This window comes from Ranitomeya variabilis, chromosome 8 (assembly GCF_051348905.1).
Source record: "Ranitomeya variabilis isolate aRanVar5 chromosome 8, aRanVar5.hap1, whole genome shotgun sequence".
NCBI lineage: Eukaryota > Metazoa > Chordata > Amphibia > Anura > Dendrobatidae > Ranitomeya > Ranitomeya variabilis.
Genome location: NC_135239.1, coordinates 194392061 through 194418317, shown reverse-complemented (window position 1 = coordinate 194418317; position 26257 = coordinate 194392061). Strand labels below are relative to the sequence as shown.

Sequence of the window (26257 nt, the reverse complement as noted above, 5' to 3'; positions counted from 1 at the left end):
GTTAATAAAGGAGCATTCCCATTGTATAGAATGATTTACAGGAACCCTACTATTTCTGAGCAAAACGAGGTGCGGCGCTAGTTTATCGTTCTGTTCCCGTCACTGTTTTCTACTGCTCCATCTACTTAAAGGAACCTGAGTCCGTTTTTTCCACAACCTTTTGATACCTTCAGACGTTCCTCTGTATACCTCAGAAAAAGTGCTTTATTCATGTGTCGCGCTGCATGCAAATTGTGTGGCCTGGTCCAATGGGTGAATCCATATTTCCATCAGCTCCACCCCAGTCCCTTCAAACGCTGCCTCTTCTATTTGTATGAAAGTAGACGACGTCACCTACATCATCCACATGGTGCTCGAAGTCTTGCGCCTGCACAATGGAATCATCAACCTGCGCAGCTGCACCTCACTCTGCCCAGTTGAACAGCCCGGGAGCTGATGATGAACAAGTACAGCCAATGGCCTGCGCATCACATGACTTTGCGCTGCCGATTCCCTGTACAGGCGGATATTCAGAGCAATGTAGGGAAAATTAGAAGAGGATGCAGTACTAAACCAGTACTGCCATTGCCACTTCATTGTCAAGAGATCTGGGGGTCCCAGAGGTCAGATCTTCACTGAACACTGACATGCCATCACCTTAAAAGATAGGAATACCCCTTTATGGGGGGAATCTCATATAGCCCCTGTCACATTTCCTCTTAAAGAATATGGATGTTGTACAAAGGACGGTTTCTAGATTAGTCGCATCACCTACGAGCCAGAATAGTGAGATAAGCTGAAATACCGTATTTTTCGGACTATAAGATGCAACGGACTATTAGGCGCACCCAGGTTTTAGATGTGGAAAATAGGGAAAAAATATTTGAAGCAAAAAAATGTGGTAAAATATTTAATAACATACTATTATATGTGGTGTTATTATATATAATAGTATGTTATTATGTTGGAAGCTGCGGGACCAGTGTGGTGTCTGTGAAGTACTATATGAAGATGCTGGAGGGTGAGCATAAGAATGGGGGCACAGGGCTTATATTGAAAGCACCACTCCAGCACTGCAAAATAACACTGGAGTGCTGCTTTAAAATCCCATGGGAAAACTATAACTCCCAGCATGTCCTGCAGATCCTATGACATGCTGGGAGTTATAGTTCACTAAAGGAGTGGCAGAGTGCTTTATTGTGTTTTGGAAAGACTAACCTCTTAATTGTGGCAGCCAGCCACACTGTGCTGAGGTAAAAGCATCCCATGACTGCACACACAGAGCCCTCCCTCTTGTTGCCTTTCCACAGCACAGGTAATGGAAGCCAGCAGATTCTAGTGTTGGAGTCTGAAGGACCTGTGATGATGTCAAGAAGAGGGAGGGTTCTGTGCTGCCACGTGATGCTCCAGCCCGCCCACTTCTGACATCATCACAGGTCCTCCTTGTGCACACTGCACAGCACTCAGCTCCAGCCCAGGAAGGTACGCAGCGATCTCCTCTCCCCCGGACCCTGCTGCTGCTGCCTCCTCCTCCCCCGGAAACACGGATCTCCCCAGCTCCTGCAGGAATCAGCGCTGGGGAAACCATGTGTGTTGCTTAAGTGCAGTATTCATTTGCTGCTCCCGGCTCCCGGCTCAGCTGATAGGTGGGCGGGGAGTAGCTAATGAATATTCACTGCACTTAATCATCGGGACTACATGGTTTCCCCAGCGCTGATTCCCGGCAGTGGGGACATTTTTCTGCCTCCTGAAGTGGGATAACAGTGCGATCCCACTCGCTGCTGCCCCCCTCCCCACATGCTACATCCCTACCATAAGACGCACCCACACTTTCCTCCCAAATTTGGAGGAAAAAAAGTGCGTCTTATGGTCAGAAAAATACGGTAATCCCCAGAATGTAACAATGCATGATGGACAAAAGACGATCCAAATAATCAGCCATATGAGAAATATTCTTGGAATAGCTTTAATGAAAAACTGCTTTTTTAAATTATGTGGTTTTCCCTATTTAATTCTGTGATGAAAAACCACAACAGCCCAACATCTGATAAAAAAACACAAGATATGTCCTAAAAAAATTAGTATATATTAATTAAAGGCTATTCCCAAAAAGTCAAGTTATCTCTCATCCATGGTATATGGAATATCGTGCTGATGGCTGAGGGTCCAAACGCCAGGAATCCAAAGATCTAGAGAATCTAGACCCCAAGAACAGGTCTTCAGCCCTACTCTGAAGAGATTGGAGGTGCTCATGCTGACCTCCACTACATTTATTGTCCATGGGCCTGCTGAGCACAACTCTCAAATATTTCCATCAGGACCAAAGCATCCTTCTTGGGATCACTTGGGGTCCCAGCAGTTGGACCCCAGCAATCAGCAAGCTATTCCCTATAAGGTTGGGCAATAACTTGACTTTTTTGTAACTATTATTGCAGGTATTAATTTACTTTAATTAATTTACTGCAGCAAAAAAACAATAAGAAAATGGGACTGTAGACTGTGAAAACAATTGCGTACAATGGAGGGGCCGGGATTTAGCGAAGACACTGGATATTTATAATTATGAGCGTGAGACCAAATGATTCAGCGACTCTTGTACCTGCTCAGTTCATTTTGTGAGCTCCAATTAAAGGATCACTTAACAAGCTGACTTATGTAATGAATGAGTCGGTTTAGTTATGCCCTAACACATCAGTCATTCATCAACCACTAAGAAATGTATCAACGGCTCTTCCGGCAAAGCTGGAATTGGACCATATAGAAATACATTAGGCACAAACGTTAATTTGCATCTATCTATCTATCATCTATCTGTTATCGATCATCTATCTATTATTTATCTATCTATCATCTATCTATCATCTATCTATTATCGATCATCTATCTATTATCTATCTATCATCTATCTATCATCTATCTATCATCTATCTATTATCTATCTATTATCTAACTATTATCTATCTATATATTATCTATTATCTATCTATAATCTATCTATTATCTATCTATTATCTATTTATTTATCTATTATCTATAATCTATCTATTATCTATCTATTATCTTTCTATCTATTATCTATCTATTTCAATCCATCTATTTTCTACCTATCTATTTTTCTATCTATCTATCTATCTATCTATCTATCTATCTATCTATCTATCTATCTATCTATCATCTATTATCCATCTATCTATTATCTATCTATCTATTATCTATCTATCTGATATATATTAATTGTTACATTTTTTTTCAACTACTTCTATAATTATGAGTTTTGACCAGGAAACCTCCTCGACAGATAAATCCTCTGTTTTGCTTTTAAAATCATCTTTTCAAAGCGTGCCAAGTAAACTTAGTATTTAAAAAATTAAAAAGTCTGGCTTAAATGTTATTTTTATGAGTCTATATTTATGAAATGTGATCTATTAATATCTGGTGTATTACGCCCCAGGTTTATTCTAATTAAATATTTTTATTTTTGTGCAGAAGGGATTACAGCCTTTTTTCCAAGTTAACAGTTAAACAATTATTATTTTTATGATACATATTATTATTGCACATTTTACATACCGTATATTGATTCCTATTTCAAGTAACAAAAAAATATTTTCATTTCATTGTTCTTTCATGCATACATTTTTACCACATTTTTATATTTCTTGTAGATTTCCATTTTATACCAATATATCCTCTATTATATTTTTATACTGGTTGTATCTTCCAACTATTAATTATAAATATATTATTTATTTCACACCAATAACACATCTTAATTTTTTAAAGAATATTTTTTTTTCTACATTTTATTTTGTTTTTGCCACCCTTTTTAGTGCGCGCAGCAATTAGCTACATATAGATTTAAATTTTTATTTTTTGGGCAAATAATGGAAAGGTCCATAGTTACATTAATTACATCAATAAGCAGAGATCAAGAAATGTTTTCATTTTCTGTATTGTAGTTGTAGCCAATTTATTCTGCCTTTGAAGCCACAAATAATGGATGTCTGTTGCGGTATTTTTTATTTTTTTTTTTCACATAAATTCCCGGAGAAAGGATTTAATTGAAAATCATCTACATGATATGCCTGTCAATACATTTCACGCTGTATTATTTTGCACATGTCTAGTCATTATCATTTTGCTAAAACCCATAATTTATCAACTGTATGTTAACAAGCGAGCACTCCGCTAACCTCGACTGCACTTCACATGGTAGCGAGATGCAGATCATCGGAAGGAAGCCTCCTGTAGCTCCACAATGTCCTATATCGCATGCACCGCGGGTCTTAACTTCACCGGTTTGCATGTCCCCATCTCGGAAAACATCATTTTCTCCATAGTCAATATGGCTCCCAAACAGCCCGTAAGAAACACACTGCAATACCACCTGTTGTTTATTTCATTATAATTATTTCAAATCTGAATTTCCTAATTATTGTGTTTTTCTTGAATATATTATTGACATTTTTTTTACACCATGCTTAGCCATGACAGGTTGCTTGCAAAAGCTAAAATAAAAATAAACTTTTCATATGTAAGTGAGAATTATGCATCACTAGTTAATTAATGGATTGTGTTGGTCACCTGTTTACACTCCATATACAATTTTTATTTATTTATTTTTTTATTTTTTTTTCAAAATATCTGCCCCCTCCCCTCCATCCCTAGGAAATACGTACAGATCTTATTGAAGAGCTACAGAATATATCTTGGTTTGATTCTGTCTATATCTGCATCTCAGCCCCGTTAAAAATGTAACAATTAATTAAAAAATGATCAGTAAGTGTTTTAAGAGATGAACGAATCGATCCGTAAGAAATTGACTTCATTATTTATTTCTCCAATATTTCAAATTCGGTTTACTGAAATCTATCAAAATTGTGGCAAGTAGGATGCTATTTTGCTGGATTATTTTAGGGTTAGGAAGAAGATATAATTAAGAAAAATTCAACTTTATATTCACCTTTCCTCAACTTTCGTTACATAGTTACCGTCGCTCCCTATTCCTTTGTGTCTTAGGCCAATCTTAAGCTTGTGAATCATTTCAAGCGGTCAAATGGTCAAATGGTGAGATGACAAAGGTCATGATGGGTGTCACTCTCCTACACAACCACCTGAAGTAAATATGAGAATTGTGTTTGGCCTCAGATTGACCTCAGGACCAGAATAGAGAGCTCAGAAGACTGAGAAGCTGTAATGGCATGATGTTACACACCAGTCCGGGGTCCAGGCTTTGCTCCCTTCGCATTGGTTCGCTGCCCTGTGTTGTGCTCCACGTTGGGCTTTGTAGGCTTCCCAGCATGTGAAATCATCTCCCTAGACCTTTTAAGGCCCATTAGGACACACATCTGTGTTTTCAGATCGCTATTGAGGACTCTAGGTCTTTGTCCTCCACTTCCTGTACACATCATATTTAACCTGTTTCCATTACCACACACTTCACTTCATCTGACCTGCCACTCCCAAGACTCCTGTGTTTGCCAAGTCCTGGCTCCCCACGTGCCATCTGCCAGTTGCACCGATACCCGGAGTTCATGCACCCACCTGGACCTGGGGCTTAGCGGATCCGCTTCACATGGTGGGTTCAAACAGGGAAAGCAGTGTAAAAGGTGTAAGAACAGATGGGGAAAAGTGAGTATAGAATTTATTTTTTAATTTTTACCCTTTCCTTCGAAATACCAAAAAATTTGGATCGGAATAAATTTATTAAGACTGAATTGAAGCTGCAAGCTGAAGATGAGAGAATTGGACTGAATTTAACTGGTAAGTAATGCTTCTTTTATTTTTTTATTGCATTCCCCTCATTGGCCGAAGTTTCCTTGAGCATGGAAAATCCCTTCAATTTTAATATTCTAAGGCACAGTACCAGACGCAGCCACATGTATAAGGATTTCACTGTGCCTGGTATTAAAAGGATCTAATGGAAACCATTGGGATTTTGGGATTTATTCAGTGATCATATGACTTCTTTTTTTATTTACTCCAGCATTAGGCAAGAGCCCTATTGGGGATATCCATGAAAACAAAGTAGTTGCCCTAAGACAATATATATGCCTATTTCGTGAAATGAGTGTGTAAGATCATCCGATAAAGAGCATTTTAGCCCGTTAACGAATGGAACAACAATCAGCCATATACAAGTTGATCAGCTCTCGTTTATTGGCCCAGTTGTTAATATGATCAATTTGTCCCCATATATCATCATGTTGTTGGCATCACATCCACATTTTACTTGGGGCGATGTGCAGCCAAGAGCGATGATGATTATGCCGACATAAATAATCTGATCACCTTGTTTACACTGGACAATAATCAGGAACAAGGTTTCTTCAGGGCACTTTCTTGCCAATAATCAACTTTTTTACATGGTCTTAATGAGACTATTAGAAAGAGCCGAGTGCACCAGACTCAAAATCACCTATCCACATGATAGGTAATATGATGTTTTTAGGTTCTGGAAAAGACCCTTTCAGCTCTACAATCTGTAGAATTGGTGATCCAACTTCGATCACTATTTACACACTGCAGAAAGGTTATCAAGGAAATCTATTTCCCCAAAAGTGCTCAAGAGGTTTGAGGTTGGTGCTCTGTTCAGACGAATCCAAATCTTTCACATCCAACTCTCACAACCATGCTCATGAGGAACAGAAAAAGGACCTTCCCTAAATATTTCATACAAAACTGGAAGTAAAATATCTTGTGGTGAAGCCTTAAGATTTCCCTTCACTGGAATGAAGGGTCTAGGACAACCCTTGAAAAACAAGTCCTTAGCTTTATACCTCCTCCAGTAAACTCTACTGTTGGCACAGGTAACGTTCTCCTAAGTTTCACCAAACCCAGTTTCATCCATTAGTCATCAGATAGAGGATGTGATCCGTCACTCCACTGAACACGTTTCCTCCAGAGTCTAGTGGTGGCGGCTTTACACTACATCTGATGCTTAGCATTATTCTTGATGATGTAAAACAGCTGCCCGGCCATGAAGCTTCCATCAGGGAGCGCAGTATGTGTGCTGATGTTAATACCAGAGGAGGTCTGGACTCTTCAGTTATTGGTGACTTTTCTGCCCTCTTCTCCTCAGTGACTCCGCTCTGTAACGTTACAGGGTCTCCACTTCCTGGTTGAGTTGTTGCACTTCCTTCCACTTCTCAATAATATCACTGACAGGGGATGGGGGAAGATTTAAGAGGGAAGATATGTCATGAACGGACTTGTTACCCCGGTGGCTCCTATTACAGGACCGCGCTGATATCAGTGAGCTCTTTAGAAGGAGTCATTCTTTCACAAATGTGTGTAAAGGCAGACAGAATTGAATTTAGTGAATAAGAGATATGTCCCTACACTTTTGTCCATATAATATACAGTAAGTATTAAATGTATTAGGGGTGCAATTACTGGGACCCCTGCGATGATAAGAAAACAGGTTCCATATCCCCTCTATGAATGGAGTGGTAGTGTGCATTATCATTCCATGATCTTCTATGTATCTATGGGAACGATAGAGTGTGTATGTGGGACCACTATTACCAAAGACGGTCATTTATGCTCCATTCTCGTGGTTCACATGCGCCCTGTATTTTCATGATTGATAGAAGTCCCAGTCATCAGATCCTCACCGATTAAACATTGATCACCTTTTATCTTCTTACTGAAGTAAATTTAAGAAACATCAACAATATTTATTACATTATTTGCTTCCAGGGTTGTCAACCGTCCAGAAATTCCAGGACTGTCCGTAGAAATTGGGCACTTTTTTGCTTTTTCCGTCAGAAAAGGTTAAGGCGTCAGTGATTTTTTTTGATGCTGAAGAAACTTATACAGATTATTTTGATTGTAATTATCATTTTATAGATTACGGTGAATGCAGGTGATGTCTTCCCGTCAGAATTATGGGCTGTAGACATGGATCAGTCATAATGATTTATTAAGGTTTCCCAATGTGTCCGAAAAAATATTGTCTGTCCCTGATTTTTTTTTTATTTTGTTCCGTAAAAATAAAAAGTCAAATTGGCAACCGTGGTTGGATGATTCTTATGGATGCTGTTGTTAATATTTTTATTGTGGTATTGTGTTAAAAAAAATGGAAAGTACATCCTTAAAAAAAACTTCTTTGCTTCTACTGAGATTCTTCTTTGGTTTTCCAGTGTTATGTGTAGGCTCCTAGTTTTCCATTGGTAGGTTGGCTCTGTGGTTTGCACTGTTGCTTTGCAGCGCTGGAGTCCTGGGTTCAAATCCCACCAAGGACAACATTTGCAAGGAGTTTGTATGTTCTCCACATGTTTGTGTGGGTTTTATCCATGTTCTCCGATTTCCTTCCATTGTCCAAAGACATACTGATATTGGATTTACACTGTGAGCCCCAATGGGGACAGTGATTATGATGACACTAAAGAGCTTTGGAATTAATGGCGCTGTACAAGACAGTAAAATATAGAATGTAACATCACATCACCTGTCACTTTATAGAAGGTATTACTGGCAATGTTTTGGTGATGCCGACATATCACATCACTAAGGAGTTGGACACAATGCCTAATGACCAACCCCACTCGAATATGGGAGACCAAAGAAAAATTTGAACTAAGTATATAAAAAAAATGTTGTCTCTTTCGATCGAGGAACCATTTTCTTGGGGTGTCAATTTACAGATCTACAGCAAGGTCCTGGCGCCTTGTTCTAACATGGGAGGTTATACCTTTTCATGCTAATTTTTTTTATTTTTGCATTTACTTCACTAACTGTAACATGTGTTGACAATGTTACTACAGTCCATGTGATGTAAATATTAGAAATTAATTATAATTATTATTTTCTACTATAGCGCCATTTATTCCATGGTGTTTTACAAGTGAGAAGGGGCATACATAACAAAATTAATGCAATTTATCTCTGTTTTGCATCTCTTGAAATGTGAACTTTTTCTGCTTCTAGACTTGGGTCACGGCTTCAATATATAATGCATTTAAAAAAATGCGCTCCCAACATATGTTTCTTTTATTGCTCATATCTCGGTTTCATCGCATGCCCTTTTTATTTCCATTCTGTTTGCTTCTCATGCTCCATTTTGTTTTACCTCCATTGATTTTTGTTTTATGTCTCCCACACCTTCCTCATTATTTCTGTTCCCATCCATCTGAAAGTTTACTAAACAGTGGGTAAGTGTGTCTAACATTTTCAACTGTAATGTCACCCCTCACTCCCCAATGTATAATTAGCATTTATTTCAGTTATTTTTCCTTCCTTCTGTCAACATCCTCATTGTTTTGACTTAATTAGCATTTTAAACAGACATTAATGCAAACAAGTGAAAATGAATCTTTCCGAGATATATTTTAATTACTCATGTCCTTTAAAAAAAAAAAAATTGGATCATTTTTGGGAAACGGTTCTAATAAATCAAAAGCAAAAAAAAATCTAACTCATCAAAATCTCATTATTCCCCATGTTGTTTTTTATTACTATTATTAATTTATTCTATGCTACATGTTGTACGGTGTCTACAAAAAGGATAGTCAGGTTCATTAACAGCTTATTTTCACAGCTGATACTCTTAAAATTAAAAAGTAACATAGGAATTTTGAGGCCCCCAAAAGCCCGATAATTCCTGGGTCATTGTGTATTCAGTGTTTTAATATTTTGCCTTTTTTTCTGTCTCCTTTTTTTTAGCACCAGTACCATTCAAAAATTGATGAGCTAATTGAAGAAACAGTTAAAGAAATGATTACACTATTAGTTGCAAAGGTAAATTCCAACTCCGGTTTCACGACCCGTATAAAACACTTTTGGTTTTGGCCAATAATAATTCTAACAACTGGAATTTTTTTTAATTTTTAGCTCCATTTCTTAATAAATATAAATGTCAGCTTTATACTTTATGCTTTTTCATATATATATATATATATATATATATATATACACACACACACATATATATATATATATCATATATATATATAGTGGAGAAAGTAAGTATTTGATACTCTGCCGATTTTGAAGGTTTTCCCACCTACAAAGAATGGAGACATCTGTAATTATTATCATAGGGACACTTCAACTGTGAGAGACGGAGTCTTTAAAAAATCAAGAAAATCACATTATATGATTTTTAAAGAAAATTAATTTAGTAAATTAAGTATTTGACACAATAGAAAAACAGAACTTAATATTTGGTACAGAAACATTTGTTTGCAATTACAGTTCTTGACCAAGTTTGCACACACTGCAGCAGGTATTTTGGCCCACTCCTCCATACACATCTTCTCCAGATCTTTCAGGTTTCAGGGTTCTAACTGGGCAACATTGAGTTTCAGTTCCCTCCAAAGATTTTCTATTGGGTTCACGTCTGGAGACTGGCTAGCCACTCCATGACCTTGAAATGCTTCTTAGAGAGCCACTCCTTAGTTGCCCTGGCTGTGTGCTTCAGGTCATCATCATGATGGAAGACCTAGCTATGACCCATCTTCAATGCTCTTACTGAGGGAAAGAGGTTGTTGGTCAAAATCTCACAATACATGACCCCATCCATCCTCCCTTCAGTACGGTGCAGTCGTTCTATCCACTTTGAAGAAAAGCACCCCCAAAGTATGATGTTTCCCCCACCAGGCTTCACGGTTGGGACAGTGTTTTTGGGGTTGTACTCATCCATCTTTTTCCTCCAAACACGGCGAGTGCAGTTGATACCAAAAAGTTCTATTTTGGCCTCATATGACCACATGGCCTTCTTCAATGCCTCCTCTGTATCATCTAGATGGCCATTGGTGAACTTCAATTGGGTCTGGACATGTGCTAGCATGAGCAGGGGGATCTTGTGTGACCTGCAGGATTTTAATCCATGACGGCGTAGTGTGTTACCAATGGTAATGTTTGAGACTGTGGTTCCAGCTCTCTTCAGGTCATTGACCAGGTCCTCCCATGTAGTTCTGGGCTGATTCCTGACCTTTCTCAGAATCATCCTTACCCCACAAGGCGAGATCTTGCATGGAACCCCAGACCGAAGAAGATTGACAGTCATCTTGTTTCTTTTATTTTCTAATAATTTTGCCAACAGTTGTTGCCTTCTGAACAAGCTGCTTGCCTATTGTCCTGTTGCCCATCCCATTCTTGTGCAGGTCTGCTATTTTGTCCCCGGTGTCCTTAGACAGCTCTTTGGTCTTGGCCATGGTGGAGAGGTTGGAGTGAGATTGATTGAGTGTGTGGACAGGTGTCTTTTATAACGGTAATGAGTTCAAATAGGTGCAATTAATACAGGTACTGAGTGCAGAGTAGGAGGGTCTCTTAAAGAAAAACTAACAGATCTGTGAGAGCCAGAATTCTTGCTGGTTGGTGATCAGATACTTATTTCATGCAATGAAACACAATTCATTTATTTTAAAAAAATCATACAATGTAATTTTTTTAGATTCTGTCTCACAGTTGAAATGTACCTACGTTAAAAATTACAGACCTCTCCATTCTCCATTATTATCCCCACTGTATATATATATATCTAATGAATTATTAGGCCACGTTCACACGTTCAGTATTTGATCAGTATTTTCCATCAGTATCTGTAAGTCAATAATCAGGAGTGGAACAATGAGAGGAAAAGTAGAATAGAAACACGTCACCACTTCTGTATTTATCACCCACTCCTGTTTTTGGCTTATAAATACTGATGTAAAATACTGACCAAATACTGAACGTGTGAACGTGGCCTTCGACTGAGCATAAAAACTAGACCTGCCCTTTAACTCCTGATTATTGCAAAATAATATTGTTAGACATTTTAGCATATCATCTAACTGATTGTGAACTTACGTCTGTAAGACATATAGCAGTGTATCCATTTTTTAGCATTTTTTTTATTTTTTAGATGACAATTATTTTTTTTTTTACCATCGTAATAATGTTAGAAATGATTGATACTTTCCATTCTGATGACATTATGCTAATGAAATTTATAATGAAAATATTTATTAAAAAGTATCTGTAATTCTCAATGATATTTATACATTTTGTATCACTAGTTTGTGACAATTCTCGAAGGAGTTCTGTCTAAACTTTCCAGATACGATGAAGGAACCTTATTTTCTTCCTTCCTCTCATTCACAGTAAGTAAACATGATTTCTGCAGTAATCATATATTACTTTCCATTCATCGATTTAGTTTTTTTTTACTTTTATTTTTGGAGCATGACAGCCGTCATTATATAATATTGCGCTAAATAAATTAGTATTTAGAGATCTGCAGCTTTTCCTGAACACTTTGAATTTTCCATCAAGACTGAAATTTAACCAGTTCATAGGTCGGCTAAGTAAGTGAATATACAGTAAGTGTAAGAAATTGTGACTAATACAATAATAAATAAAACATGTCTAAAAAAATAAATGTATTTTATATACTTTTATATTGTATCAAACATATTAGTTTTAAGTTAATAAGTGTAAAAGAAAATACTCATTTCCTGGAAAAAAAAATAGCTAATTTGCTTATTGGAATTTTATCAGTTGAAATCAACTCAGGTATAATTTTCTGGAAGTTAATTTACTAAAATTTCGGAGATAAGAATTTCCTATAAAGTGCCATTTTTTTTAATCCCATTTGTCATCTCCATTAAATGAATCTTTATCCATTTATAGATGAAAAAATAGAATAAAATAACCTTATTTAAGTGTCCTTTTTCATTCAAGGTCAAAGCAGCTTCCAAGTATGTGGATGTTCCAGTAAGTATTATTTAACATTGTTTATTTATTTTTTGTTTTATTAATTATATTATTTTGTACACTATTATTATTATTTTTATTAATAATAATAATAATAATAATAATAATAATAATAATAATTAAAATAGACACATTCTATATGTTTCAATTTAGGTATCGGAGGTTTATGATATTTTAGTATTTAAAAAAATAAATTTTGTATTTATATTTAATTTTTTTTATTGTGACATTATCCTACACGAACGACCCGCGAAATATTACATTTTTTACACTGTATTTTGAATGCTTATAAAATATGGTAAAATTACTTATTTTTTTGTTTTATGTAAGTCCTGATAAGATAATGATATAATATTTTTTAACGCTATCGGTGGTACATGACTCACTAATGAAATAGACACTCGCAGTTTATAAATAGAGCACTTAAACGTGGCGAGACATTTGCATTTAAATTGAGGTTAATCACATGAATATTGACTGTAAGATTTAGATTTCATGGGTAGCGTTTATAAATGTACAACACTTAAAAGTAAATTCATTATTTAATCTGTCGCGCTCCTGAATAAATTCTACCTTTTCGTGAGCAAATTAATACTTTAGAGCTCGTCTATATATTCTTCTAAATCCCCTTTTTATCTTGGCCATAATATTGTATTAGACTAATTTTAATACAAATCTTACATCCAAAACAAAAAGAGTAGATTAAGTTGATATCAGATGTATTTTCATTTTCTTGGATGAATTATTGCAAATATTCAATCACAGGTGACAGCGTCAAGGTGTCTATTTGATCAAAAGAAATCAATTGTTGCCATTTTGAAATTGCAAAAAGCAAAATTTTAAGCAAATATTTTTTATAAACATTTATACCTTGTAGACTATAATATTATAAAATACATTATCTAAAATATGGCCTAGAAATTGGACGTTATGCATGTTTAGGAATAATAGAAAAATATTGATATAAATATATGTCATGGTATAGTAGTCACTATCCTTTAAAAAAATCATAATATATATATTATATATATTGTATATATACATATATATGAATATATTTGTGTATATACATATATAAATATGTAAAAAAAAATATAATTATATATGTATATATATATAAAAAAATAAAAATATGTATGATTTTATATACGGTGTGCAGCTGTATGTGTATATATACATATGTAAATAAATTAAAACAATATAATTTTATATCCATGTATAAATGATAATAATTATTTTATTTATATAGCACCAACATGTTCCGCAGCACTTTACAATTAAATATGTATAGTTATATACATATATAAAATTATATTTTGTTACTATTTTTTTCTGTAAAAGTTATAATTAGAATATGTTATTTATATATATATATATATATATATATATATATATATATATATATATATATATATATATATACTGTATATCATGCATAAATAATTTGTATGTATTTAAAAAATATATATGTATGATCTAATATATATATATGTAAAATACATATAAATATATGTATATATATAATTTTATATCTGTATATAAATATATATATATATATTTTTTTGGGGGGGTAAAGGTTATAAATATAATGTTTTTATTATATATATATATATATATATATATATATATATATATATAAATAAAAGTTTTAAACACTAAATCTGAAGCATGATATAGGTGGACTGGTAAAAATCTCTCTACATTTTTTTTATTTATTAATTATTTATTTTATTTATTATTAATAATTATTTGGGGGGTTATTTAAAGAAAAAAATTACATTTACTTAAAAATGTATATTTTTTTACAATATAATATCGACTTAACCTAAACAATGTTTCCAACAAAATGTAATGCATCAAATAAATCTTATCAATCTAATTTTTTTTAAATATTAAGCAATTTACATGCCCAAGCATAGATATAGCTTAACTTTTTGCCAGATACTAAATGGTTAATGGTAAAGGATATAGTGCAGACAGGATGAGAGACATCTAGATTGAGTTACCAGAGCTTTTATTTTCCTTAATTAGGGAAGTTGATATAAAACACTGCAATTTACTAAAAGCTATTGTCTTGTAGAAGTTATTTCGAAATCCACGTTAAAAAAAAGGGGAAATGATATTTATCAACAAAATCCCTCTGTTCTGTTTGTTCCGAAAAATAACCGTCATTGTGGTACTGATTTTTTTTTTTAAGAGCATAGTGTATAACATAACAGGGGGGATAATGCCGAACAACTGAAGTGGAAACCATTATAGACAATAACATTGAAAGCACACAATGCGTTATTTACAAATTATGGAGCGATCAAAGCCTCGAGACGGTCTGGACCGCGGCCCATTACGTTCTTATTCCGCAACTCTTAGATCTAAGTGAAGAATATATAATCAACGCAGCATATTTGACATTTCTCGCTGACTATAATGAGGAAGAAATTACTGATCAAAGTTTACGTTAAACACGTTGACATTCTAATTTAGAATCTATCGTCCGTCATTTCAAAAGTTCGGAAATATATGCACAAATTATATTTTATGGAAGGTTTCAAAAACGAGTAAACTGATTGCCGTCTACTAAAATAAATGTAGCAAAATAATAGTAAATAGGAAAACCACGAAATTTAGTTTTTTTTTCTTACAGGACTGCGTTTATATTAATCTCTTTGTATTTCAAATTAGTACCTTGTCATTGTTTCAGCAAGTGTTAGCTGTCGCCACGTTTCAAGGGCCGAAAGTTGCCCCCCTCCTCCCTCGCCTGATAATTGTTTGCTTTGTGTAAGCAAAAAAGTTAAATTACAGTCCTATTGCTCCCCAAATGCTCTTAATTTTCACCCTTGAAAATTACACCAGAGTGTTAACTAACTTCAATTCACAGGGCCTGACAAACTCATATTTCAGAGATTTTGATGGGCTCGGGATGAAAGCTAAAAAAAAAACAGTTATAAAGAAACGTCTAGGATTTGTTTGCAAACATATTCCATATCGAGAATGAAGACGCATTGACTGCATAATGAGCACTGTCAGAATTTTTAATGAGATTTTGTTAGAAATCAGCCTTTTACCTGGAGCATGTATTCCCCTTGCCTCGAAGCTAGCAGCTGTTCGAGGAACGTGGCATGAAGCCTTCACAGAATATACTGTATATCTGTACGTTGCGTTCCTCAATATCAGCAGTCACCACAAGAGGAAGGAATGTCTGTCTATTCATAGTTGGAGAAACATTCAAAATGGTTCTTGATTCCAGATGAGCAAACAATTTGTAAGGAATCAAATTATGAATTTCCTAAAAAGAATATTAGAATCCAAATTTGATTTTCAAACCTTAGAGAAAAATGGCATCCAGAATTGATTTTTCAGGATTCTGAGGTGCGAGAGAGGTTTAAAATTAAATTTTCTACTCACCTCTCTCTTCGGCGCCCACCATACTTTTTCCAACAATGCCTGGTCCTCCGTACTTCTCCTCTGTCTCCTCTCTAATGTCTTCTATCTTCTTTTTTCCTGGCCGACTTTTCACTAGGCCACGTGCCGTTACATGGGGCGCTATACACGTCATTGATGTTAATCTATCATTGATATCAATGACGTTCATCATGCTATGCATAATGGCGCTGAGTCTAGTGAGCAATGGCAGCTCCGAAGGGCCGGAAAGAGGAAAGTAGAAGAAGGAAAATAGAAGAGGGAAGATAGAAGAGCTGATTGGAAGTCCAAAAGTTAAAGGGAGAGGTATGGAGAGGGCCAAAGAGAGGTGAGTAAGATTTTTTTTAAAGGAGTTGTCCACTAGTTGGGACAACCTTTTCTCATTCCAAATGTTTCCCCGTTTTAAAATAACAACACATACTCACTCCCTGTGACGGCAACATTCGGCAATGTCCGCACTGTCTTTGCCAGCTATCACATCACTTAGTGATGTTACACAAAACCCTGCAGCCAGTCAGAAGCCTCTTCACTCTTCCCGTCTTCAAACTTGTTACATACATCCAAAGGAAGAGAGAGAGCAGTAGTGCTCACTTCCTCCAGAAGTAAATGAGTTGTCCAAAGGCCAGGAGAGTGAAGCAGCCACTGATGTCCCCAGGGTTAGCATGACATCACACTGTGACACAATCACTGGGAGAAACAGTGCTGATGCCACTGGAATGACATCAGTATGAAAGTTGTGTATAAGTGATGTTATTTTACAAAAGGGAAACATACAAATTGAGAAGGGGTTGTCCCAAGTAGTGAATAACCCCCCCCAAAATCTTCTGGGCAGATGCAAGTGCACCAAATTAATTCAATGCCAATGCCAATTTTTAGTAAATCTGCGGAATTTGAATATGACATATTCACACATTTTTACTCTTGGATCGCAATTCAAGATATAGCTCCAGTACTGAGTGCAGACGTTTGAACACTAACCTTACATGGGATGTATAAAGATTTTTTTCATTGTGTTAGTGCCTAAGTAGGCCAAATAACTTGAGAGACTCTGGACTGAGGTTGAAGAGGTAATGTTCCCTCGGTATGTCACTCTCCACAAGGAGAAACATTATCCTTTAGACCTCAATCCAGAGCCTCTCACGTAGACAAATAAGAACTCATACTTTGCACTGATGAGGGGCAATACCCCGAACACCGAGTCTGCAAATTGAGATTCTGATTTGGCTTTTATCCTAAGTCACATTGCAAGGCTTGTTAAAGGGTCGATAGTGATTTGTAGGATCGCTACTTCCAACAGTTGGAGCTATAGAGTTCAAGTGCTCTTCCTCTCTGATGAGGCAATCTCCATAATAAATTTCCCAGAGGAGCATTGCACTGTGAATAAGCCTCCTTACATTGACGTGCCAGAGCCGGTATGTCACTCTCCACAAGGAAAAACATTACCTTTTTTATTAAGCTAAAAATATATATATATAAATTGAGGAGTCATTGCCAAAAAAAAATATCAAAAGGCTCTGGATATCTGTTTATTTTATATAGAATATATAGTGTATAGTGTTCCAAAAAATATATATTTTTAGCTCTTAAAAGCTACCTGCTTTTGGAGGTTACCAGACTCCGAGTGGTAAGTAACTGGATGGAGAAAGGATCTTCTTTTGTTAAAAGAAAATTACTACTCTCAAAGGAAATTGGAATAGGTTTGTCTTTTTGTTTAATAACATGTAAAAATAAATACAGTATGCAAAAGTTAGCAAAAACATTCCCTTTCAGCACTCTAGACCTAAAATTCCAAATGCTTTCATGCAAAATTAGAGGCACATAGAGCCACAGCTTATCGCTAAGGTAGTGCTGTCAGACTCATAAAGGACCAAATACACAGAGCCATAGAACAACTCTGTGTTTGAGTTTGAGACTTTCCATTTTTTTAAAATATGAAATGTAGTGTTCTTGGTGTAAGTACAGAATATTGAATCCAACTAGAGATGGGACAATCAATTCACAGGACTCCGGTTCATCGGCCAGGTCAATAATATGTGACCATTGGATGAGAAGTCTGCTATCTCATTACCTCCCTGCATTCCCAGCCTAGGGCAGCATCGTGTGTGCGTCATGCCGCAATGAGGATATCACGTCAGCCCAGCTAATCAAACGAAAAGCTGAGAATGGATTATCAAAATGAGATTTGCTGGCCTTCTGTCCAGTGGTCACAGATCACTGACCTGGCCGATGGACCATAGTCTTGCAAATCAGTTCTTCCATCTCTAAATCCAACAAGTAGAACTCAATGTAAATTTCCTTTCTGTCAATGTGCAGTATGTTCATTGTCCCACTCACATCTATAAGAAATGTTACTGAGTTCCTTAGTATTTTAGTGAGGAATTCTACACGAAGATGTTTAAAAGTTAGCAAATTTTGAAATAATTCCCAATAGTTATCCTTTTATTACATCATTACTGTTAGGTTTTGCATTGGATGCTTATGATCCCCATATACATTAGATTAATGTTAGCCAAACCTACCAATTTCTTGGCCAACAGTCTAATGTTTATGGGTGACTCCTGACTCTCCCAAAACAGATGATTTTGGGGCAGATAAGTATCTGGCATTTACAATTTTTGGCTGCCAAACCTTTACTTCTCCCTGAGTTAAGGCCAATGGCACTAGCTCTCTCGTAAAGAAGAGTGAGTGCTCCTGTTTATGGAGAACTTGGAATAGAAAGCTGCTGGCCAAATAATTGCGCGAACCATCTATTTATTGTGCATGGGGCACCTTAAATTGTAGTAATTTACAGGCTCGAGAGCATTAGTTATGCTATAGTTAAGAAGTAACAATGAAACATGTCCGACTAATAGATCCAATGGCGGACACAGACAGAATTTGGTACCTATGCAAGAACATATGGGCCCTCTGAAGTCCAGGAGGTCATCATAATGCACAATTCCACCTACTTTGGAGGTGGTACTGAGCCCCCTTACCTCTTGGATCCTTGTGTGGCTGCACGTTTCGATAATGATATGTCTACCCCTGTATGCGTAACTGGACTAGATCAAAGATAACTCAATGACAGATGCCTGACAAAACAATGAATATGAGTCCTTCCTAACTGTACGTTTCATTTTTTTTTCTTCGCAGAAACCAGGAATGGACGTCGCTGATGCCTATGTCACATTTGTGCGTCACTCTCAGGATGTCCTTCGTGACAAGGTCAATGAGGAGATATATATAGAAAGGTTATTTGATGTAAGTAAATGCCTTCTCCTCCTTGAACAGCAAGGGGGAGATGCCCCAAAATGTGACAAAATAAGCGACAGGGGGATAAGTCACATTTTGAACCAAAAAAAGTAATCTTCTTACAAACCTTTCTTTATTTCCCTCTAACTTGCTCTTTTCTGCTTTAAATCTTTACTCTGGTGTACTGTGTCTTGGTCTGTGTCATACTAATCTCTGAATTGGCCTTTGTGGATACTTGAAAAAGCCTACTGTATGTTCTTTATGTAAGACCTACTGCTTATATGTTTTCTTACTATGTGTTACTTGCCAATTACTGCTTTCCAATCTTTTTGCCTACCAACTGGCAAAAATAAAATCTTTCGACATTTTAACCACAAGAACAAACTGATACGTCCACAGGATAGAATGCCAACAAATCTAAAATTTTAGTTTTACACATCTAAATAAAAAAAAGATAATTCCTAAATGAGAAGAAATAAAACAATTATAATAGGATTGTTAAATTTTTTATATATTTGTTATATTTGACTTAGAATTTCTTTAAACAGAGACAGTTTCAGTTCTGTCTTAGACCAAATCTCATTTGGTCAATAATTGCAAAAATATAAACAATAAAAAAATACACTTTAAAATTGATATAAATAGAATTAATATTATTGTATAATAAAACTAGTCAATCAATTATCATTGACATGATTAAATTAAATGGAAATACAGTTATTCCAAAATATGGATCCTGAAATTGTTGTATAGATTTTTAGCCAAGTACCAAGATCATTTGGCCTCTGTGGGTGATTTTTTTTGCCCTTGTTTGTATAGATTATGCTAAGAATATTGACATGCCACTAGTAGTATCTCTCAGAGGTTTGCAGCTACAAAAGTCACTTGAACACAGCCCAAAGCCCCCCTACACATTAGACTATTGTTGGCCAATCCCACCGGTATCAATTAGTTCAGCTAAAACTCTAATATGTACAGGGGCACCAGCCGACTGATTGTTTGGAAAGATGTCAATCAGGTATGTCTGATTTAGGACTGCCAATCATATTATTCTCCCAAAGATGAGAAAACACAGGAGTGTTTGGCCAAATGAGTGCTCCTGTGTATGGAAGAGCGGGCCAAATCGACTGTTGGCTGAACGATCCACCAAAGCATCGTTTGGCCAACAGCTATCTAATGCATATGGCCGGCTTAAGACTTGTTTCACAATCTGACACTTTGTAATGCTTGTGCTGCTCTCTGGTCTCATGAACCAATCTCAAGTCACTATTGAGTTTGGGTCAGGAAAACCAAAATTGGTCCAGACTTTGCAGTCCATACCCAAAGCATGAATGTCTGAAGTGTGAAATCATCAAAGGCTTGAGAAATATGGGTTAATTCTGCATTGCCAGTGGATGAATGATAAACAGGAGTCAAAGATCCAGGGATGTGGTTTATTGCCAATGCGTTTCGAAGTCTCACACTTCTTCATCAGGACAAACCACAAGTTTTAAGTGTTTTTTCCTGTTGAAGAGATGTGGGACTTCAAAATGCATTGACAATAAACCACATCCCTGGATCTTTGACTACTGTTCATCATTCATCCACTGGTAACAGTTTTCTCCAGCATTTGATGTTCTCCAAGTCATGGGTCTGTATCAGCCTTTTTAGTCTATAAAACGGTTGTGGTCACACAATCCTACCAGGAGAGCACATTTGTCCACCTCATCTCATTTTTATTCAGATAAGACCCTATTATTCCTATTGTTTTTTCATTCCATTATCCTAAAGAGTAAAACTGGCATAAGAAATACCCTCATCTTGGTAGCTTAGACAAGCTGATGTCCATAGTCTAGTGCTACAAATAGACTTTTTAGTTTTCAAGTGGCTTCAAGTCCATAAATTATGCCAAAGGACAGATGTTTGAAGACTTAGAGTCCTGAAACCATTTAGAGCTTTTAATCCCAATGACAGATGATGGAAATAATATGGGCGGTGTACACAGAAACATGATACCATATCATGCTAATTTTACAATAAGATCATTAAAGAGGTTGTCCAATACTTTAACATTGATGACCTATTGTTGATGTCTGATTGGTGGGGGTGAAAAACCTGGTACCCTCGCCGATCAGCTGTTCCCGGTATAGAGGCGGTCGGAACTGCTCAGTTACGGAGCTTTGCTGCACAGCTCTGTTGACGGAATAGTGATACTGCACACCTGCCCATATTGATTTTAAAAAGGGGTGGATGTGCAGTACCCAGTTGCTGTTGCTTTATAGTTGTGCAGCTCAGTATTTGAGCAGTTCCAGCAACTGACAACATCGGGAACAGCTGATCGGCGAAGGTGCTGGGTGTCGCACCCCCACCGATCAGACGTCCTAAGGATAGGCCATTAATGTTATAGTAGTAGACAACCTCTTTAAGGTGGATGGAGATATCTTACTTGTACAATTTAGCATTTGATAGACCCAAGGATTTTGGACCCTGGAACATCAAGCTATGCTTTTAAAATTATGTAAATAGTAGCCAATAGAAAAAAATAACTAGGTGTAAAAAAATATAATTATATTCATGATATCGTATGAAAATATTACATATGTGACATGTATATTTTCATTACGTAGGAAGATAGAAGTCAGAATATTATGTGTTAATGTTCCTGTCGCCTTGACTGTGTGACACATGTTGTATTCCTGTCTGTAACAGTCTTCTGCCGAGACTACGACTGCTAAACGAGTCTGTTCTTAACTAGGTCTTGTGTGTCGCATGTGTCTCTGTAATTCACCCAGTACATTTCCCGTCTATCACACTTGTCATGTGCATCTTCTGGCCTGGTCATGCATTCTTCCTACTTTGCGTTCTCACGCTTCTCACAGTGTGTTACAAAACTTTTTTTCTTTTCCAATCAAAACTTTTTTTGTTTTTACGCTTATCTTTTTGTGTGTGCTTCTTGCATTTCCTTCCTTAAAACTATCTCTCCTTTATGATTTTTTTTTTCACTCTCTCACTGACATCTTCTTAATTGAAATGGAACTTATCTCTCATGTCAAAAGTTTTTTCACATTATGTCAAGTGGCATGATTTAGAGTCAAATAATCTTCCTGTGTACATCTACTAGCATGACCCACATCCACTGAGAATGCCTGCTACATGCATACAGCACACGGAGTGGTGCTCGTCGTCGCTCTATGCATGCGTGCCCATCCAACTTTTTAAACTTTAGGTGCCTGGGAATGAAAGTTATGAAAACCCATCCACTAGGCATTAAAATAAGATAGAACCCACAAGAATGGCAGTCATTCTGCAAATTTACTCAACAATTGTCGAAATTCTTTGTGGGTTATTCTTTTTGATGCCTATATTGCCTTTTCTATCCTTTTTCCCTTCTTTCCTATAACCCTATTTCTTTTTGTTCTTCCATGTGTCGTCTAAGGATAAACAGTAACTAGATGAAATTTGTATCATTCCAAATCATAGTTTCCAAAACATTTTGTGAAATTATTTTTGCTGATCTTTGAAACAATTTCCAGAAATTGAAATAATTCTATTAAAAGTTAAAATAAAAATTTACTGATAAAGTTATCTATTTACAAACCTCAGAAAAACTACGATTGTCTCTTAAAGACATTGTCTGGGATTAATTTTAATTTTCCGTAAACTTGCAAAATTGGAAAATAACAAAAACATCTATACTCACCCTACCGAGGTCCAACGCTGCCTCTCTGCTGCTTTCCTGTTCTTTACTGATTGGCTGAATTGGTTACAGCCCATTTGATAAAAGCAGTTAATAATAGGACTCAGGAAATTATGTTGTCCACTTTGCCATCACTGATGAACCTAGTGATTGGCTGCAGCCTTTACGTATGTTGCAGCCTGTCAAAAAAGACTGGTGCAGTGGCGAAGAGGCAGTGCTGGACCTTGGGATGGTGAGTGTTAGTGTCCTTGTTATTTTCAATATTTGTAAGATTATGGGGAAATATAAATTAATACCAGACAAACCTCATAGTAATAATATCGTTTAACAGCATAAAATGTAAAGAAAAATAAAATACAAATTTACGGGAAAATTCAATTTTCTCGACTTATATCAAACTAATTAATGATTAAAAAAAGCTAAAATTCCTCACTCAAAAATATAATTAGATACTTTGCCTCCTTTTGTTCCCTTGTTTACGTTATTCCCCTTTTATTTCAATTTCAATTTTATTTTTATTTTCCCCCTAAATTTTATTTTTCCTTTTGTCATTTTATTTATGCCTCTTGTCTTCCCCATTTAGAAAAGGCTGGATGATAATAATTCTGTCATGTGCCTGAGAATTTTTGAGGTAATTTTTGGTTTCGACTCATCTAATTTTTTTTAACCATTTCATTTTTCATAATTCATCTTAGCACTATCATAGTGTTGTATCAATATTATTATTATTATTATATTTTTTTACAGTCCTAAAATAATTTGCCGCTTTTGGTGGCTATTGTCTTTTTTTTCCAAAGGATTATTGGTTTACTTATGTCTTTAACTTCTTTTCTTTTACTTATTCATTTTTTTATGCAATAAGTGATGCAAAGAATATTAATAATATGATATTTACCCAGGTGCTTAGAAAAGAGTTAATCCTCAAGATGTTCATTTAATCCGCTGCAATTATGTATTCTGCATTCAAGGGTTTCATTAATGTGATCTGGGTCAAGGGACTAGATCCTAGATGTCTAGTTCTGGAGAGAAAATGACATTTTGTAACCTTTCCAGAAATAATTTGTCCCCAAAAGTTTATGAATATTAATGTGACATTAAATGCGCCCCTGCTTTACATTTTTGCTATAATAAATGTAGTTGTAGCTGTTCTACCCAGTTAATTCTTCTCTTTTCTAATAGGTCTATGACATCACATGACTAAAACCAGACTAGAATAATTATTCTACGCTCTATGTGGCGACAGTAAGTCTCATTTTCCCTGCATGAGTCATCAATAGAACTACAACTCTACATCACAGCAAAATCCCTGTCAGGGGAAGTAGCGGAGTAGCTGGATCAGGAGTTGAAGAGGGGATAGAGCTGGGCTTCCAGGGACATTACAGTGATGTAGAATTGTAGTTCTAATGATGACTAATGCTGGGAAAACTTGCCTCCTTTTTTTGCATAGTGCATTGAAGGATTCAGCTAGTCTGTTATTAATCACGTGATGTCATAGATCTAATGGAAAAGAGAAGAATTAACTGGTAGAAGGCCAAAATGAGCAATTGTAACTACACCGCGCTATATAATATGATGATTAAAATATATTAAGAGGATAAAAACTTTGATGGGAAGAGGAGGGCTTCTTTAAATGGGTCACTCAGTGAAGTTATGATGTCACCTATATCTGGGTTAGGTAATGATAGCTTATAGATCAGTAGGGGTCCAACTGCTGGTACCTCCACCGATTGGCAGAATGAGGCACTTTTATTCCTGATAGTCGTCTCCATTCATTCTCTATAGTGCTACCAAACTATTTTCCAGCAGCTCCATGGAGAATGAAAGGAGCAGTGATTGAATATACGCACTGGTATTCCATTGTAACGGAGATATAGATGCCTCATATTGCCTATCTTGGGAATCAGTGGAAGAACCCGAAGATCCAGCTCCAGTGACATCAACACATTTCACTTGATTTAGGACCCTCATTTATTATATCATGAATAAGGGTGCTAGATCCCTTGAAACGCGTTGATGTCGCTTGTCATGTAATCCGTTCCACCAAAATCTTGTTTTATCTTCTACAAAGCACTTTGTGAATAAAGGCTTGTTCACAGTTCGTTGAGCTGTATCTTCCACTGATTTGCTCCATGCCCTGACACAGCTTTTTACAAACAAACATAAGATCTCCCATACGGTGAGCAGGATATAATTTGCTTCCAGTCTTGGGAATCCCCAGTGCTTGAACCTCCACTAGTGATGAGAGAGTATACTCGTTGCTTGGGTTTTCCCCAGCACGCTCGGGTGATCTCTGAGTATTTGTAAGTGCTCGGAGATTTAGTTTTTGTCACCTCAGCTGAATGATTTATGGCTGCTGGACAGCCTGAGTACATGTGGGGGTTGCCTGGTTGCTAGGGAATTCCCACATGTGTTCAGCCTGTCTAGCAGCCGTAAATCATTCAGCTGAGGTGACGAAAACGAAATCTCCGAACACTTACAAATACTCGGAGATCACCCGAGCGTGCTGGGGAATACCCGAGCAACGAGTATACTCGCTCATCACTAACCTCCACCAATCTATAAGTTATCATCCATTCCGTGGATATGTGATCACTTCTCTTCACTTGTCATTCCCTTTGAGAAAACGTTTATAACACAGTGGATATGACCTGTGTTACTAGCTACAGCTGCACATATGGATAAGTTGCTGTGCCTAAATACACATTATCATGCAGGTAATTGGCGGGGGTCCTGAGGGTCACTGATCAAGCATGTACATTTTATGCTGGGGATCGACCATTAATAATGTTAATTGTAATAGGACATTTAACAATGTATCAATAATTGACATTTTATGTAAACACATGAGCTTATTAATGTTATATTTCTTTATCGATATTCATACTGTAAATATGTTGGCTGATTCCACTGCATTCCAGTACCCATAGGGCACACATATTAACATCCTGTTTGCCTATCTTAAGATTCCAATGCCAAACCAATGACCATCTCAAGGGTATGTCTACTGTCTACACATTGTGGATACGCTTTGAATTTTCCGTATGGATTTGTGGGTGTAAAATCTGCAGCACATTGCAATGGTAACAAAGTGACCTGCACGGCAGGTTATAAATTTCCAGCTTGTCAATTTATGCAGTAAATTTTTTTAACGTACCTTCAAAATGGTCTCCTCATGGGTGGCCCCCATGCACATTAGCCTAATGTTGGCCAAACCCACCGATATTGACATGTTCAACCAACACTCTCATGTGT

General features: G+C 36.3%; 1 protein-coding gene across 20 annotated transcripts in view; it reads left to right on the top strand.

Annotated features, from left to right (window-relative positions):
• The window catches only part of CADPS (calcium dependent secretion activator), a 434847-nt gene that overhangs the window by 362541 nt on the left and 46049 nt on the right, over window positions 1-26257 (top strand). For 8 of the 20 annotated variants that reach the window (XM_077275863.1, XM_077275856.1, XM_077275862.1 and 5 more), the window contains 4 exons: window positions 9646-9720; window positions 11985-12068; window positions 12649-12681; window positions 19231-19338. In XM_077275863.1, coding sequence (XP_077131978.1) covers window positions 9646-9720; window positions 11985-12068; window positions 12649-12681; window positions 19231-19338 — 300 coding nt within the window. Of the gene's footprint in view, window positions 1-9645; window positions 9721-11984; window positions 12069-12630; window positions 12682-19230; window positions 19339-23588; window positions 23637-26257 lie in introns of all 20 variants that reach the window. The other 12 variants (XM_077275860.1, XM_077275851.1, XM_077275849.1 and 9 more) reach the window with 3 other exon arrangements.